Genomic DNA, 19,289 nt, shown 5'->3' with positions numbered 1-19,289 from the left:
CCAGCTTCAGCCCCTCAGTCATGGAATGAAGCATCTCATTCTCTCTCAGCGTTGGCTAATTCCTACAAATAGTGCAATGCAGACACATGCTTAAGCTGCCATAGGCTTGTTCCTGAGCTTAGAGCTGATTCTCTGCTGGCTGTGTCCCTGCAACTATTATCAGGCTGTACACAGGGGGGTGCGAAGGGTGCAAAAGCACCCCATGGTCCCACAGTAAGTGGGCTCTGCCTGAACTTCCCTCCCCTCATGCTCCATCCGCCCAGGAGAAGGTTGTGGCTGATTTCTCTCTTCTTGCCCCCCCTCCCCCAGAGCAAGGTGGGGTGGTGGGGCTGGGCCTCGCTCCTGTGGGAGGGAGGTGGAAACCCTTCTCGCAGCTGTCCAAAACATGAGGGTGAGAGGCTTGAGCTGTTTGCTGCTCTTGCCTTCCCCCAGCCAGAGCATGCTTATTTGGGGGACATTGTGGGGTGCATTCATACCCCTGTGGTCCACATTTACAAAAAAAAAAGTCCCCCCTCCCACGAAATCCCTGTGCACGGGCTTGATTACCATAGCCAATTAGAGCTCATGTCACTGGTGCTCATTGGAGCTGGATCTTCCTCCCAAGAAAATTTGCCACAGGAAGTTGAGCTGCCCATTTTTTGCCCAACTACTTTTTACTCATTCTCTTCCCGCAGTGAGAGGGCCAGGAGCAGTTTTGTAGTGCTGTCCTTGTCCTTGGTTTTTGGGGGGGAATATCCCACTTCCCCAGAAACATAGCACATTTCTTTTTCTACTTTGGTCTGGCTGCCAACCTACAGATAGTTACGTTTCTGACTAAAAGATTTACTCAGCATTGCTCAGGTTCTTATCTCCAGGGCTTGACAAGTGGTGGCGAGCCCCGCTTGCCAGCTGCGCGGTTTGGCACGCTGCGCATGCACAGACCACGCTGTGCATGAGCTGATCGCACTGCGGCTCCGTGCCAGCTTAAAATCTATTCGCTCCGGGTGAGTAGATTGACTAATTTGTCGAGCCCTGCTTATCTCACTTAATTTTTTTGTATTTTCTTCATTTAAATCATTGCTCAGGGGTGGGGCAGGGAATGAGCAGTTCAGCATGTAGGCTGCCCCGGGGAGAGAGGATTACTCCACCACCAAATGAGGAGTGCCTCTCCATAGCTGCTGCAGCTCCAGGGGGCACAACCAGGAGAGGGGTGCATGTCCCCCAGCTGGGGCAGGTCTAGGTTGATCTGCCCTCTGTGCTTCCCAGCCAGATTTAGGAATAGAGCAAATTGCACTTTTCCCTCGCTGCCTGACAAAAGGAAACAGCCAGCAGTGTCTCCGAATGAATGGGGGGAGCTTCAGACTCCCATCCTTTAAGCATAGGCCTCAGATAGCCTCAGGCAGCAGCCACGCAAAGTAACTCCTGACTTGATGCCCTGCCAGACCTGATTCCGGCTGGCCTTAAATGCGATTCAGAGTCCACTCAGTGTGGATGCGCTATTTCGAAATAGCAAAACGCTGTTTCAAAATGCATTTTGTGTGTAGACGTGTTATTTCGAAATAAGCTATTTCAAAATAATGCTGTAGTGTAGACATATACCCTAATTCTCTCAAATATGTAGTAGATAAAGGTTTGTGTTCTTGTTCCGCTAACAAGTTCTTGCCTAGAAGGAACTAAAGCAAAAAGCTAGCAACTTGTACTTTCCCCAAAGGTAGTTTTCCATGAATAATTGAAAATTACTTAATTTGAAAATAACTAAATCTTGTCTTAATTTTAGTTACAGAAGTTAATTGCCCACCTCCCCGTTTGCTTCAGCTGAATACATGAGTCTTAACTACACTTAATTGTTTGACCCAATGACTCAGCATCACAAATACCAGGTTTTCATTACAGGCTACCAAATCATTAGTTTACCTTGATTAGTTTACCTTACTGAATCATTTCTTGAAATCACTGTTGGTTATACTCTTTGGCTTCCTCTCCTTGACTCCATATCAAACTTTTTAAGAACTTTTGATATGATGTCTAGAAGATATCAGCCAAGTACTGTTGACTTGATTGCTGATTTTTATGCCTATAACTTCTGGGAGGAAAAGACTTTCAAATGACTAAAACCCATCAAAGTTGTGCACACAGCAAAAATATGTAACCATATGACCTTATTCTTGTTAACATCATTCTCTTCCTCTTCAACAATTTCTTATGCATACTTAATCATAGAATCATGGGAGTGGAAGGAACCTTGAGAGGTCTTCCAGTCCAGTCTGCTACACTCAAAGCATCCCTGTATCTAGACCATTCCTGACAGATGTTTGTCTAACCTGCTTTTAAAAATCTCCAATGATGGCAATTCCTCAACCTTCCTAGGCAATTTATTCCAATTGTTAATGACCCTGACAATTAGGGAGTTTTTACTAAAGTCTAACCTAAACTGACCTTGCTGTAATTTAAGACCATTTCTTCAGAGGTTAAAGAGAATAGTTTTTCTCCCTCCTCCTTGTAACAAACTTTTATGTACTTGAAAACTGTTATCATGTTCTGCCTTCAGTCTTCTCATCTCCAGACTAAACAAACACAATTTTATTTCAATATTTCCTTAGAGGTCTTGTTTTCTAGATCTTGAATTACTTTGCAGATCATCTTTGGACTGTCTCCAGTTTGTCCATGTCTTTCCTGAAATGTGGTGCCTAGAACTGGATGCAATACTCCATTTGAAGCCTAACTGGTGCAGAGTAGAGTGGAAGAATTACTTGTGTTTTGCTTACATTGTGCCTGCTAATACATCCCAGAATGATGTTTGCTTTTTTGCAACAGTGTTACACTGTTGACTCATTTAGCTTGTGATCCAATGTAACCCCCAAATCGCCTTTCCACTGTACCCCTTCCAATTTCCCATTTTGTATATGTGCAACTGACTTCCTTCCAAAGTGGAGTACTTTTACATTTGTCCATATTGAACTTCTTCTTCTTTACTTCAGACTTTGTCTAGCTTGTCAAATCATTTTGAATTTTAATCCTATCTTCCAAAGCACATGCAGCCCCCTCAAGGTGGGAATCATCTGTAAAACTTTGTAAAAGTTTACTCTCCATGCCATTATTTAAATCCTTGATGAAGATATTGAACAGAAACAGACTCAGAACTAAACCCTTCAGGACCCCACTTGATCTGCCCTTCCAGCTCGACCATGAACCACTGATAATTCCTCTCTGGAAATGGTTTTCCAACCAGTTATTCATCCACCTTTAAAGTAGCTCCATCTGGATTGTATATCCCTAGTTTGTTTGAGATGGTCGAGACAGCATCAAAAGCAAATTAAGATATACTACATCTACAACTTCTTGATATTGTTGAATTATTTTTCAAATTAGATTAATTTTTCTGTGCGGGGATTTCACATATGTAGTTGGGTATACCTAGCAGAAGTGGGCCCTAATCCTAATTGCACTGTTACAATGTAAATATGGTCCCTTAATCTTTGAGGGTATGTCTAGACTACATGGCTCCGTCGATGGCCAGCATAGGCAAAGAAGCAGGGATTTAAATAATCCCCGCTTTGTTAAAATAAACTTGGCCGCCGCACTGTGCCAAAGATCAGCTGATCCAGCATAGCGTGGCAGTCTAGATGCGGGAAGCCTCTGCCGACCGATCCTGTAAACCTCGTTTCATTTAAATAATCCCCGCTTCGTTAAAATAAACTTGGCCCCCGCGCTGTGCTGGATCAGCTGATCGTCAGCACAGCATGGCGGCCATGTTTATTTTCAAGAAACTGGGATTATTTAAATCCCCACTTCTTTGCCTATGCTGGGTAAACTGGTTTACATGGCTCCGTCGACGGAGCCATGTAGTCTAGACATACTCTGAGGTATCAAGGCAATGAGAGCTGAGTGCTCTGGTCACTGTGTAAGAGGTGCCCAATACCTCATAGATCTGGTTTTATATGATTTATAATACTTGGAATACTTGGATTTATATACTTGGAATAGCTCAGTGAAGCATAGTTTAGTAATTCTATGTTTTCAGAGGAGTTTGTGACTTATTATGTTGCAGCTATTAAAATCAGTTCCACCGCAAGGAAAAAACCCATATCTAACTTACTACTAAAAAAAGTCCTATATAATTTCTTTTCCCTAAAAAGCGGATTTGTGAAATAAAGATGAAAGTTAATTGTTCCTTGGATATTAGTTAGATTTGGGGTCAGGCCAGCAGTTTGTATAGATGGTTTCTAAGTTGTCTTTTCTGCTGTGTATAATGTGAAAGGTCTCATATAAGAGATTTTTACTTTGTTCGATAGGAATTGCCTCAAAAATGGAATACCACCAAAAAAGTTGCAGCATCTATAAAGCATGAAGTGGCTCCTCTTCAGATTTCTGAGGTCACAGTGATCAGAAAAAAATGTGCTTCATTTGATGTAAGCTGACTTCTGAATTCAGTTATCTAACATGTTTCTGATGAGAATAAGAACATTGACAGAATTTATTGCCTACATTTCTTTTCATCAGGAGAAGCAGATAGAATTCAGAGAAAGATTTAGAGTGGAAGCTCCCTTTTGCTTTGATGCAAAAAATCCATATGGACTTCTAGATAAGGTAATGGGAAAACCATAAAAAGCATTTTCCTAGAAATCTTTTTCTGTAGAAAATTTTAAAAGTTTCAGTTTATGTATTAAAATACTTGCACATTTTATATTTGATATGGAACTGTGAGAGGCTGAGATTTTACTGCTATATTTCTTTCTGTAGATCTTACAATCTGTTGTGGTTTTATCTCCCAGGTCCAGCATCCTCAGGGTCTGATCAGTCCCAAACCAGGGATTTTTCCGGACCAGGGGAGGTCAGTGCTGGCCCCTCTGCTGCTGACAACTGTGGAACTCTGCTCTCGTGGCAGTAGAGGGGCCAGCTTTGACAGAATGAAGCTTGGGGAGATGAGTTTGCTTGGGGGAACAGGCAGAGTAGCTGTGCAGTTCCATGCCTGGGGACCAGGAGCGAAGCCCTACAGGAGTGCACCAAGCCCTGCACCACCATGATTCACTCCTGGTCCCCAGTGTTGGGGCTCCACAGTCGTCCTTCCCTTTCCTGTGAGTATCCACCCCATCACTGCTCCTCCCCATCCTTCCTTGAGCTTCAGTGCTGCTTGGGTGCTAGATATTAGCAATTTGCAGTGCTCTGGAAACTCTGGGAGGGCTGGGGATTAGTTGCTAAGCACAGGGCCTCTTTTTTCCTCATGAGTGCTCCAACCTGGGAGGAACCACTGGGATGCCAGACTGGAGATGTTGCCAGATGGTGGAAGTCCAGACTATAGAGGTCCAGCCTATACCAAAAACATTTTGCAGGCTCCACGCAGTGCAGCTGCTTTAAAATGCCGGGAGGAGAATGACACTGGGCTTCCTGCAGCATTTCAAAGCGGCAGCGCCACATGGAGCCTGGGGTCCATGCACTGCCGCTTTGAAGTACCCTCTCTTCTTCCCCCCTCTATTGCTGCCTCTTTGTGATAGAACCAGCAAAGGGGGATGGGTGTGGGGGTGAGGGGGAAGAAGCAGCTAGTCGACAAGCTTGTCAACCAGCCGATAAGCATTTGCTTATCAGATAGTCGACTAGTCCTTCACATCCCTAGCAGTGTCTATGTTTTTGTGTATATACATATGGAATATAAATGTGTATACAATCTTATAGACTTGATATTTCAAAGACCAAAAGAGAGATGTTTACATGTTTCAAACATTTGTTGTAGGCTTTTGTTTTCAGATCTACTGATCTGGTGGTTATTCTAAAGATATCTAGACCTATTTTATAATTATATTCATGAGTGTTCTTTTCCTCTTCAAGATAAATCGAGAACTTGAGGCATTGGAAGAAGAAATGTTACGACTGCAGGAATTTGCAAATCTTTTTGAAGTGGTTGTTCCAGATTACAAACAAATGAAACAATGTCGCAAGGAAATACGGTTACTCAAGGAAGTGTGGGATATTTCTATTTATGTTAAAGTAAGAGATTTTATTTGTTTTTAAAGGGACATTGTAGCTCTGGAATCTATTCTGAATGTACTATTTTAAGGTTTCATACTTTTATTCTAAAATAAGTTTTCAAGTTCAGATGTAGATGTGGTAAGTTTTTGTTTTCAATTTAAAAAAATATATATACCGTTTGTTTATAAATAGAGTATGAAGATCAACATATTGCTATTCTCAATTTTAACTATTTCTAAAATACTCATATAAAAAAGAACTTAGAACCCAAAACTTTAAGCTGAAGAGGAAATTGTAAATACATATCAGTTTCCTAAAGAATAAAATGAAACATTGTTACAGAAAGTTTTGGAGTTTTATTCGTTTTGTTTTTTAAAAAGACACACTAGAAATCCAGAAAGCAAAAAGTTCAGTGTTAGGATAAAAGAAATGCAGAGTTACAACAAATATGCAATGCAAAGTGTAGAAAGAAGAGTTTTAAGATACTGAAACTGCCTTAGCTTTGCCTTCATAATTCTACCACCCTGTGCGCCCTTCACACTAGCAGTAAAATTCTGGCACCGTTGAACTCAGTAACAAAATTTCCATAGATTTCACTGGGGCTGGGATTTCATTTTGTGTCAGTGGCAATAACCCAGTTACTATAGTTCACATACTAAATATTTTGATGGTTTGTCAGAGAACCCTAGAGGCTAGGTACATTTACAGCCTTATGCCCTTTTGGTATTTCACTTGTGGCTGCAGAAGTCCAGAATGAGTTATCCTGCAAAAGACCATGTCCAGAATGAGTTATCCTGCAAAAGATATATCTCTTAGCCACAGAGCTATACATCTTGTTTGCCATCTCAATGGAGAGTAAAATAAGGTGAAGGCAGAGTTATGATAGACTAAACACATTGCATATTGAATTGTATTTATTTTGTGTGGTATTCATGCTGTATATGAAAGCAGTCTGAAGGGCGATATTGTAAAGTTAAAAAGAAAAGTAGTGTCGGGAGTGGGCTGAGTGAGTGAAGCACTCACATTCAGCAGATACTTTTCTGTTGCATCAAACATAAAATTCTGTTCACTTCAGAAAAAGAGGATATTTTGGCCTTAAAACAGTGGTTTTTTTCTTTCCATATTAATTTGGTAAAGGAGTGGTGAATAGATGTGGGTTTGTTTTTGGTTGGTCTGGTAAGTGTTCATGTCAGTTTCAGGGGCCCTCATATGTATATTCTGTGTAGATGTAGAGTATATTTATGCATGGAGAAATGTAGATACAGTGCTATATGTATATTAATAATACATGAATATAATACATGGCTCTCCTGGCATTATCAGATACTGAAACTTGAATGGCTTAAATAAGTGTTTTGGCCTTGAAAACGGTAGGCTATTTGGTACAGTTTGGACTAGCAGCGGTGGTGCAGGCTTGAAAAGCAGAGTTACTGTTTTAAGAACTGGGGCTATCAGTGGGTGATAGAACCACCCGTCATATACATTTATCTACTCTACAGCAGAAGCTTGTTTTCACTGACTGTTGATACTTTTATTTGTACTTACTGTTTCAGAGCAACATTGATGATTGGACTAAAACCCAGTGGAGACAGATTAATGTGGAACAGATGGATGCAGAGCTCAGAAGGTTTGCCAAGGCAGGTTCCACAGCTGTCTATTTCTACAGTTTATCTGTCTCCCTGCTTACCCCTTTTTCACTTTCCCCACCCACTATTTGATGTTTCAGTCTTTGTTGCTTTTGTCCAAACTGAACATTCTGGAACTTTTATTCTTTAAACTTTTTGTATCCCTTTTGGTTAGGTTCCTCATGCTGTGAATGTATATGGTAACATTTCACTGTCACTTTTTTATGAATTAATACAGTCTGAAAGTATAAAGGTGGTGCTCTAGGAGAGGACTTTGGCAGGTGAAAGCCGTTAATTCAGAGATCAGTGGGCTTTTCAGGTGTTTATGTTCTGTATTTGGACAGATTTTGCCAGACCATGAGCCATTGGAGACTTTCACTTGTAGAAGGAAGGAAACCCCTTGAAAACATTTAATATCTTCCTTTGAAATGTTAATGAGTCCCTAATGGGAGTTTGTACAAAGGTGAAAGCAATAATTTCATGGTACATGGAGAGATTGGATTAGAAACAGGAAACTGAAGTACTAGAAGAATTAGCAGGACCATCGCATATGTCAGTAGTTCATCGGGAAAAGTGAAATAGAGAAGGTCTTTGTGCACATGGATCTCTTCCATATTGGTTTTACACCAAATTAACTGGATGTCAGTGAAGGCATTCCTGACTTATACTGGTGTGACAGAAGAATCAGGCCCAATGTGAATCTCTCAGTTTTAAACCATGGTTTTATATAAATGTCTCTCTAGTCTGAGTTACTGCTACACTTTATATTTGTCACATTCATCACATCTTTGGTTTTTCCTCTAGTTATTCCAGTCTGTTAAATATCACAGGGAAGTAATTTCTTACATGCAGTGAGCTAACATTTATAACAATATTATACCAAGATCATTAGAACCATAATAAAGGACAAGGCTCTGGTTTAATCTGAATCTGTTTATAATCACTGTATAAATATATTCATTTATTTAATTTCAGTTTATTTAAGATTGGTTCATCCAGAACTCTAGATTAATCTACAAACCTTTTCAGTAACTACATGGATCAAAGACCAACTAAAACCATCCCTACTCTTGTCATAGTTAAGACTCCCATATTTCTATACAGAAGAGAGGAAGTTTTGGAAAGACTTTTTTTTTAACAGTATCAGCAAGATGAATGGTGATTTTATGATAGTGGCATGCAGCCATGACCTTTATTTTTAACCTATTTCTTAGAAATTGTGGTCTTTGGACAAGGAAATTCGCTCTTGGGATGTATACATAAGCCTGACATTAACAGTGAAGAACATAATGACATCCCTGAGGGCAATCACAGAATTGCAGAATCCTGCACTAAGAGAAAGGCACTGGCACCAGCTCATGAATGCAACAGGTGTAAGTATCCAGCAACAAACAGTGTTTTCATGCCATCAGTATAGTACTGGGTCGCATCCAATGTATAATTAAGCTACTGGTGCCAAGAATAAAGGAATAAAAGCAGATGATTGGTCTCCATGATCAGTCAGAGCATATCCTGCTGGTGTAAAAAGGAGGATTTGGGATTCCTGGATCATTGAGGTGCCTTCTGTGTTGAGAAATGACCTCACAGTTTGGATTTTTGCTTTTGTTCTGGTACTATCTTCTGAGGTCAAACTTGGCTCACTCAGTAGAATAGTTGCCAGCTACATTTGAAGGAAGGGTTTGATCACAGGAAGGGATGATCTCTGTGTACAAATCAGCAGCAATTGAGTGCTGCATTCGAGACATTCCGGAACACAAGCATAGAAGGTGCCATAAGATGCCTTTCCAGCTCTCAGAATACACATGGGAACTGTGTCCTAGAGCATTGCAGCAGGATTAAAGCATAGCTAATAATTGTTAAGGACAAACAAACTAATTGTAATATGTATAAAATGTGTCAAGGCTGGGATGGAGCCACGGATGAAATGAAGGATGCCAAAGAGAGGGAGGGATGCAAATGTGTAGAAGAGTTTTTTTGTTTTGTTTTGTATTGTTTAAAACACATAAGTTTCCATAGCAAAGGCTGAAAGAACAGGAGAACGGATTGTGGATCTCATGCTGTGCAAAAATAAAAAGAGGGAAGCTGTTACAAGGATGGGTTGTTACATTTACATAAATGGCAATAAAGCTAGTTGAAAAAGGAAAAATGAATTTCACAAAAAAATTAAAATTGTTTCACAGAATTCGAAATGGACCAACTTTTGGGAGGGGTGGGAGATTGTTTTCTTTTTTTTCCCTTTTCAAAAATAGCTGAAAATGCTATACAATAAAAAAAAATCATGGCAAATTACAAAGTGCTAAATTTCTTTTCTAATTTCACTGAAAAACAAAAAAAAATCAACTTTAATAGAAGGCTATTTTTGGAGGAAAATTTTTAAATGGAGTAATTTTGCAATCAGCTGTAACTCAGAGTATATATTACATAACTTCTGAGTTAGAAACATAGATGATGAGGGCAGAGTATCATTCGGTTGAGGTGACAGATGTGGTTAAATCAAGACGACTGAAATATTTAATAGGTTTTAGAGTGCATGAAATAAATGAATGTACTAAAAGAGGAGGAGAGGTGGCAATATGGGGAAGAGAAAATATAATTTCCAGAGGATTTAATGCATGCAGGCTAAGTCCATTGGCTTTAGTGGAAGCAATACAAACATATCTAACTTTATTTCTTAGGACTTGTCTGCGCTAATGCGAATGAGGGAACCTTTTAGTTCATGTCCGCATCATCCACACAGGGGAGTTCCAGCTCAGCACAGTAGGGCTCTCTGCTATTCATACCTCTGAACTGTGTGGTGATGTAGATATAGCTTTAGTCTCCAGTCCTGAAAAGATTTACTCAAGTGCTGTCATCTATGCACTATGGCTGCGTCTAGACTGGCATGATTTTGTGGAAATACTTTTAACGGAAAAGTTTTTCCGTTAAAAGTATTTCCTCAAAAGCGCGTCTAGATTGGCACGGATGCTTTTGCGTAAAAGCATCCGTGGCCAGTCTAGATGCGACTTTGCGCAAGAAAGCCCCAATCGCCATTTTAGCTAACGGGGCTTTTTTGCGCAAAACCGTTCTTCTCTGTCTACATTGGCCCTCTTGCGCAATTATTCTAGTACAAGAGGGCTTTTTCCCGAGCTGGAGCATGAAAGTATTTGTGCAAGAAGCACTGATTTTTTACATTACAAAATCAGTGCTCTTGCGCAAATTCAGGCGGCCAGTGTAGACAGCTTTTGCGCAAAATCTTGCCAGTCTAGACATACCCTATAAGAACTTCCATTGACTTGAGGATTGGATGTCAGTTCTCTGCCAGTTCACTCAAACAATATGTATGCACTAGTTGTATAGTAAAAATAGCCATGAGAGAATTACAGCTGTGGCTTGTGTAAAGATATTGGGCATCTATATCAGACTCTGTGAAACCTTAACATAGGTGTTGTTTCTTTATACTACATGAAATAGTACTACTGTGAGAAATGTACCACCTTAAATCACAAAAGTCTTGCTTAAATCTTACACTTTACAGATCCCTAATTTTCCTAATGTCTATATTAGAAATTTCTTGAGACTATACTTATGAGCAGCAAACTGTCCTGATATTAAAAGCCAATGTATTCCACTAGGGAATGTGTGTCCATGTCAGTCAGGTATCTTCAGATGGGATAATCTTTATTTCCAGTACACTTAATGGTGCAATACAAAAGCATAGTGAGTGTCTGTGGCATTCCAGGGTGCAATCAAGACCCTTGCGGAGTTGAGTCTCACCTGCCCTACAAACTTTGGTGCTTCATAGTGCTTTGCTGCTGTATCTCCCCACCTGGGCTGCTCACAGACTGCCTTCAGATAACACTTCAGATAACTCTTTGCATAGCTGCAGCCTTGTGACCACACATCAGTAATACTCTGGTTTCCACTAGTCTTGGTAACCACAACATCATCCCACAATTTGCCCCTAAAACATGTATTCTGATCTGTCCAGTCCCCTCATGGACAATCCAATATATAAGGTCCTTTGCCCCTTTAAAGAAATCAAAGTACAAGAGTTTTGCTACTTGCCTAAATGGAGTTAACCTCACATTTCACAACACTGGATTACTTTTGATTAAAGAATAAAAAAAGTTAATTGATCTATAAGGTGTTATGTTTTATACTGGTACGCAGTATAAAACATAAGTCAAGAAATGATTACAAGAGACATGAAAATAAAACACTTCCTAGTAAACTTAACAAATTAGACTCATCTTGAGGTGAAGTCTATTACCATGTTTCCAGTAACATTGCTGACCAAATTCCCAGATCTGAATCAGTTTTCATAGGCTTGTTTGTTTTGTCATCATTTAGGTGCAAGAGAAGAGAGATGGATACGTAGAGAAAATTTGGAGTGCTTTTGCTTCTCACTTTTATAGTTCAGTCTCCTTTTAACAATGTAATTTCCTGAGGGTTACCCCTAGATAAAGTTCATTCCTGCTAAAAGGATGGAGATAAGGGGTCTGGTGATGAGAGAGAATCCATGCTCTTGTTTGCTAAGGTGCAGATTTCCCTGCTCCTGCCCCTTTTCCTTGCCCCAAAAATGGCCATTTGAAGGTGATGCAACAACTTTGACACTTGTTGGAATGTCATCTTGTCCTTTTTCTTTGCAAAAACATGCTTACTCACTCGCCAGAAAGCACACTTCAGTCATGATTTCAGCCTATGTTCATCACGTTACATATCATGTTGCTACACACAATTCTTCATGATACTGACCAGCAAGGTATTATTTTTCAAATAATTCCTCACAAGGCATATTTTGTACAAAGCTTTTGTTTTTTTCACAGGTCAGATTGTCAGTGACCGAAGGCACAACCTTAGCAGACTTGCTGGGACTGCAGCTGCATACGGTAGAAGATGTAGTCCAAAGCATTGTTGACAAAGCAGTAAAAGAGCTGGGCACTGAGAAGGTAGGTCAATTCCATTTCTCTTTCTGTTATGAAGGGTAGTCCTGCCAAAGTATATTAATTTACTCTTGAACATGGATAAAATTTAGACGTGAAGAAATGTATGGCTAACACAAATAGTTTCATGTGATCTAGTTGAAAAATGATGTGTGATCAATAGCAGTAGATGAAAGAGTGTTTAATTGCTTTTCATGTGGTATATTTTACAAATACTGCTTATGGTAAGTTTTATTTTGCAACCCAAAGCATCAAACTTAAATATATAAAAGTGTTACTGATGCTGTTTTTAACCAGATTCTGACAGACATCAGTCAAACATGGGCTACCATGGAGTTCTGCTATGAAGACCATCACAGAGCCAGAATTCCATTATTAAAATCTGATGAACAACTTTTTGAAACGTTAGAGAATAACCAGGTAGTATTTTGATATATTAATATTACCAGTATATGTATTCTCATTATTTCTGATGCATTTTAATAGCTTAAACTGACAACATTATCTAGAATTTTTATTTACAATGAAAACTATTTACCCCAGATGTTGTTCTATAAAATTATATGTATGCTGTTTAACTATATATATCTTAAGAAAAATTCCTGTCTCTGTGTAGGAGTTAGCAAAATTACAGCTCCTTGTTCTTATATTTTCTTAGATTCTTTGAAATCATATAATAATATGTTGTCCATTTGCAAGGCTAGATAATGTCTTTTGCTCTGTTCTACAATAATAAGTTTATAAGAGAATTTGTAAAACTTATGGGAAGATGAATTATTTTGATCACCACTTTTTTGCTGCTCTCCTTTTGTTTTTCTAGGTTCAGTTGCAAACAATTCTGCAAAGTAAGTATGTAGAATATTTCATTGAACAAGTCACAAGCTGGCAAAGGACGCTGAATGTGGCAGACTCAGTCATTTTCATTTGGATGGAAGTTCAGCGTACTTGGTCTCATCTAGAAAGCATTTTCATTGGCTCTGATGATATCCGAAACCAGTTACCTAAAGATGCTAAAAGATTTGATGGAATTGATGCAGACTTTAAAGTTAGTAGGATATTATTTATCATAATATAGTGAAATGGTTCCTCTTTTTATTTCAGGAAAAGTAGAATACTGGTTTCCTTATTTAAACAATTAGTAGTCCTGTGACACTATAGCTATATCTATATGAGGTTTCGTAGGCAAAACTTACTTCTTCAGATGAGATGAGCTTAAGTGGAGAGAAAAAGGGGGACCCTCAGATTAAGAAGGGAGCGGGGGGTGAGGGAGGGGAAGGTATTGGTAAATTGTGATCCCGCTGCTAATTGAGTGGGCTGGAAGTGTCCCATACTTAGTTTTTGATGTCAATGGAGTGTTGAATTAAGGAAAGCTGGTTTTCTAATATGTTAACCAGTTCAAGTCTTTGTTCAGGTCAAGGGAAACAGTGTCAAATTTGCATATGAAGGTCAGTTCTGCAGTCTCTCTTGTATATGTTGTATATTGGGTTGTATCTGTAGATCTTGTTGTTACAGTAACTGAGTTAGGTCACTAGGGGTCAGCCTAGCTGGTTTGGGCTGCTTCTAGTTAGTGCTGTGTTATGAAATAAAATGGACACTTGCAACTGCTCAAGCTCTCTGTGTTTCTACTGATTTCTTCCTAAACTGTGGAACTCCACAAGATATATAACAGTATATACATCTTAAAATATTATTTGCATAGTAATTATACAATGGGGATAATTAGATTTTATTAATAATGAATAAGAGGAAAACAAAACAGCATTAAGTTTTTTTGCACTGTGTAAGGAGCAGTACACTGGGGTCAGCACAGGGAAAGGACTCATGATTCAGGCTGTCTACACTACAACTTTTATGCCAAAATAACCCAGTGGTGTAGATGAAGCATATGCTGACCAAAGGAGGTGTTCTGCCTTGTGACAGGGCATCTGCTCTGCACTGGCCCTTTAAGTGTTAAAATCCAGCCCTGGGAGAGGGCTGGGACTGTGGAGCAAGCAGCTATGGCAATTATATTAGCCAATTAGGGCCCAGTTGAGGGCAGTATAAATAAAGGCTCCTGGAAGTGAGGAAAGACTCTGACTCAATCTTGCTCCAACTGTGGAGCTGGAGGGCCCTAGTTACCAGGGAAGCTAGAGGCTTTCTGACACAGAGTAGGGCTGGGGAAAGGCAGGCTGAGAGGGGAAGCTCCCAGGCTGCAGGGCCGGAAGCAAGGCCTGAGGCTACTAGGACTGCAGGGGGGCAGCAGAAGGCAGCAAGTCCACACCCCGTTGCCAATGATGAGTGGCCATTTCAGACTGTAGTTTGTCCTGTGGCAGGGGCTAGATGAAGACTGACCGTGGGCCACAGAGACAAGGTCAGCACAGAAGGTTTAGGGTTCTTTGAAGGGGAGGACTTCAGAATGTGGGGACACTGAAATAAATAGTGGGTTTATCCTTATATTTTCCATTAAAAATGGAATCTGAAATAAACCATTAATACCATTCCTTCCAACTCTTATGTGCCTTTATTGACTCATACTATGTGCTACAATGAGAAGGAATGTCTTGGCTTGAATTTCAGATGTTATAATTGACACTTATTCACTTTTGCACAGGAATTAATGCATGAGACAGCGAATACAAAAAATGTGCTAGAAGCAACAACCAGACCAAATCTGTATGAAAAACTTGAAGGTTTGCAACACAGGTAAAATTGAAACTATAATTTTGAATATGTTTAAATATAGAGGCCAGGAACAATCAATTAAGAAACTCTAGAAGATTGGCTGGTGTGTTTTGGTTTTTTGTGCAGATTTACTACAATATGCTGTCATTGAAGGCTTAGAGCTTAAGTAGATATAACTTGCGTGTCTCAGGGATGTGAAAAAGCCACCCCCCATGAGTGATGCAAGTTTAGGGTGACTGTATTTCCCTATGCTGAATACAGAACACCTGGTAATATTAGCCAAATGAGTTCAGTAGCAATCCATCATAATGATGCAATGCAAACATTCAAATTATGTTGTCTGTGACACTGTTAAAAAGAAATACTCTGTGTAGTTGGATTCTTTCTTATTTACCTTCTTATCTTTAAGACTTTAGGGTTCACATGGGAAAAAGTCTCTGTCTCTTACTCACACACACACATGCACACTTCCGTACACCCCTCTCACATGGAAAAGCAGTGAGTAGTGACCAACTGATCCAACCCTCCCTGCCCAGCCCTCTCCACCCTCCATTCCTGGCTGGGCACCTAGGATGAGCCTGGTACCTGTTGCCACATCTTCCTAAGGCAATACTGGGGAGAGGAGAAGGAGCATGAAGGGTCAAATGCCCCCTCCCCATATTTCTGCCAGGATTCCCAATAGAATGTGCCCAGCATAGCCTTTTGGCACTGTGTAGGAGGGAAGGGATGGGAGCTGCATCTGCCACAGGGGAGGAGGGGGGAGAGGTGACCTGGCCTGTGTCTTTGGAGAACTCATCTCTTTTCCACCTTCCCTCCCCTGTGGCTCCATGCAGCTTGCTCCTTCATATCTGCACAGTATTGAAAAGCAGTTAACACTTCCAGGCTGCTGCTGGCCACCCACATCACCTAGCCACTGCTTGTCCTCTAGCTGCAGCAGGGGTTAAGCCCTAGGGATGTGTTGTGCACCAGAGCCTAGGGAACCAGAGGGTCTAGGGGTTTTCTTGGGCACCAGTCCAGCCAGAGGCAGTGGAGGAAGAAAGGAACCTGTCAGGAAGGCTGTTAATGAGCTGAGCGCACCAAACAGAGACTCTGCACACTCTGAAAGTGGGATGCTCCCCATTGAGGTGAGGAGTATGGACGCACCTAAGCTGGAAGGATAGCTCAGTGGTTCAAGCTTTGGCCTGCTTAAACTGAGGGTTGTGAGTCAATTCTTGAGGGGGCTATTTAGGGATCTGGGATGGTACTTGGTCCTGGACAGGGGACTGGACTTCCTGACCTCTCAAGGTCTCTTTCAGTTCTGAGAGAGAGGTATATCTCCATTTATAAATGGGTTGTCCGTATTTACCAGACATCCTACACAATTTACAGTGACCTAAGCACTGTCCAAACTGGTGCTTTGCTGGTGGGCAATGTTCTTCCTCTGATATAGCTTCCACCTTTCATGAAGGTGCAGTAATTATGCTGCTAGGAGAGCACTCTCCTATTGGCTTAAAGTAGTGGTCCCTAATGAGGTGCCCACGGGCGCCATAGTGCCCGCCGGGGCATTTATGTGCGCCCAGCGAGTGACCAGCCCAAGCCATTCTTACGCCCTGGGCTGCAGGTGCACCGAGCATGCGCGGCCCTTGCCCCAGGCGCACGGCACAGGCCCGGTGCTGGCCCTGGGCGTGTGGCACAGGTGTGGCCCCACCACTGGGTGCGTGGTACAGGCGCGGCCCCACCCCCCTGTGCCCGGCAGCCCCAAAAGGTTGGGGACCACTGGCTTAAAGCGTGTTTACCAGACACGCTACAGCAACACAGTTGCATCATTGCAACTGGGCCCAAGTAGCGCTTCTAGTATAATCTGTAAAGCTGCCACATGGTCATCAATTGCCATTCCTATAAAGCACTGTAAATTTGTTTTTTGTTCCTTTGCAGAAGTATCCTTCAGGAGAAAGATGCTCCATGAGCCATTTCATTGTACTTCACCTAAAAAAAAAAAAGAGGAAATCATATTATTCCCTATTTCTCAACTAATTGCTCTTGAACCAATATGGAAAACTTGTTATCCAGTTTTCTTTTTGCAAATAACCTCTCTCTGTCCATTCCCCACTGAGTGCTTCTACAATGGCTTCTTCATAGTCTTTTGTGGTTTATACCACCTACGTTATTCATTTTTAAATACCCAAAACTTAATTCTTATTTTACAGCTTCTTGAAAGGAAATTGCCCTCAGTCATAGAATTCCAAAATATAAATGTAATTAACTCTTTTTATTTTCAGGCTTTCTCTTTGTGAAAAAGCCCTTGCTGAGTATTTAGAAACCAAGCGCTTAGCTTTTCCTCGGTTCTATTTTATTTCTTCGGCTGATTTACTTGACATTCTCTCAAAAGGAACACAGCCAAGACAGGTAATACTGCTCGCACATTTTTGCAATTTCATTATGTCCAAAGAAAGACTTTCTTGATACTAATTATGAAGAGATCATATATGGCTGTATGCTCCTTTTAAAGTATGATTTCACTGTAAACAAAATATAAATATTTGTAAATAATACAGTCCCTGTTTGTGAGGGGAAAAATGGTAAGTGCTTAAACAGGTTGTTATATTTTCTGGTATAGCTTACAACTGAGAGTACCAGTCTCAGGTCAGACTGTCAGAAAACAGAGTAGACACCTTGTTGACGTCTTTCTATAGATATATATTTTTTTCCCTGTGGGATAGCAGAGTGATGTAATCACATCACTCTGCATCCCACAGCCCTTCCTCCCTCAGCTGATCTGCCTCCTCCCTTCCTCCCTGCTGCTAACCCAGCAGGGATCAGCAACCTATGGCTCCCGGGCAGCAGCAGCACTGAAGGTAAAGCTCCTGCTGCTAGTGGTGGGCTTGTGGGGAGGGCAGCTGCCAGAGTTTTAATTTGTGCTGCTCTGGCACCCATCCAGTTCAGGTCTTTTGTTCAGACCTGGATTCGAGGTGTCAAACATGATGACATAAAAAGCTAAGCACCAGATACTTAGAGCCCATTCTATTAGCTTCATTTAGCACTGTCGCTGTAATTGACAGTTTTTTCCCTTATCTTTCACTCCCCATCCGCTCTCTTTCTCTGCTGTTTGTACCCTGAACCCCTTCATTTGATTCATCCTGTAGAAGTGGGTTGTCCCCACGAAAGCTCATAATTACCATCTACATTTTTTGTGAGTGTCTAAGGTGCTGAAGGTCTATTCGTTGTTTATATATATTAACAAAGTCAAAGTTTGTAAGTCCAACATAATGCCAGAGATCAGGTAATCTGCTGGTTTTTCATAAGTCTCTCGGAGTGTCTCTACACAACAGGGCTTAACTTGAAATAAGTTACGCAAATTGAGCTACATCAATTGTGTAGCTTATTTCAAAATTGGGAGTGTTTGCACAGCACTTATTTGAAATAGAGCACTTTTCTTCCAACTTCCCTTACTCCTAGTACAACGCTGGTTACAGGGGTTGGAGTAAGAAATCATCCAGCTTGACAGTATTTCGACATTATTTCAAAATAACTGCCTGCTGTGTAGACGTGGACTAAGTTATTTCAAAATAACTCTAGTTATTTTGAAATAATGTTCCTGTGTAGATATACCCTTAGGGTTACCTAGAATAGCTTCAGGTTTCTCTGCCCAATCACTCACTATTTCACCCTGTCAGAATCCATCAGTCCAGAGATACAGGATCAGTCCCTGGAAAGTCAATCTGGCTAGTGTCTCCATCACAGCATGGGTTTTTCCTCTGTTGGCTGAACAAAGACTGGGTCTGTGGATTTCACATTGTCAGACACAATGGCCCATACTTTGAATTAGCATATGTCTTCATTTACCATTCCATTTACAGCAATCAAAACAATCTGTTATTAGTTTTCATGATATTTTACACATTATTTAAATTCTCACCCTAATACACCTTTGATTTAGGATTATCTAATTACAGGGTATATTTAATGTAACTACATGTAATGTGATAGCAGAGAACAGAATACAGATGGGCAAAAACAGTTCAATCAATATCTCCTTTTGATCTATTCTAACTAATGAATTGGCTTGAACGCACAATGACCTTTAGCATTTCTTTGATATTTACACACACACCCTATTGCTCTAGCTTGAGCTGGCAATCTGCTAGACAGCATCACCTAG

At 40.7% G+C, this 19,289-nt stretch overlaps 1 protein-coding gene across 5 annotated transcripts in view; it reads left to right on the top strand.

Moving 5' to 3' along the window:
- Window positions 1-19,289, top strand: part of DNAH11 (dynein axonemal heavy chain 11) — a 273,839-nt gene that overhangs the window by 75,478 nt on the left and 179,072 nt on the right. For 4 of the 5 annotated variants that reach the window (XM_075922225.1, XM_075922224.1, XM_075922226.1 and 1 more), the window contains 10 exons: window positions 4,272-4,388; window positions 4,480-4,566; window positions 5,803-5,961; window positions 7,497-7,580; window positions 8,783-8,941; window positions 12,374-12,496; window positions 12,788-12,910; window positions 13,311-13,535; window positions 15,081-15,172; window positions 17,410-17,536. In XM_075922225.1, the coding sequence (XP_075778340.1) occupies window positions 4,272-4,388; window positions 4,480-4,566; window positions 5,803-5,961; window positions 7,497-7,580; window positions 8,783-8,941; window positions 12,374-12,496; window positions 12,788-12,910; window positions 13,311-13,535; window positions 15,081-15,172; window positions 17,410-17,536 (1,296 nt within the window). Of the gene's footprint in view, window positions 1-4,271; window positions 4,389-4,479; window positions 4,567-5,802; window positions 5,962-7,496; window positions 7,581-8,782; window positions 8,942-12,373; window positions 12,497-12,787; window positions 12,911-13,310; window positions 13,536-15,080; window positions 15,173-17,409; window positions 17,537-19,289 lie in introns of those variants that run through there. The other variant, XM_075922228.1, reaches the window with a different exon arrangement.

Source organism: Pelodiscus sinensis, chromosome 2, assembly GCF_049634645.1.
Source record: "Pelodiscus sinensis isolate JC-2024 chromosome 2, ASM4963464v1, whole genome shotgun sequence".
NCBI classification, from domain to species: domain Eukaryota; kingdom Metazoa; phylum Chordata; order Testudines; family Trionychidae; genus Pelodiscus; species Pelodiscus sinensis.
This window is presented reverse-complemented; position numbering and strand designations above follow the sequence as displayed.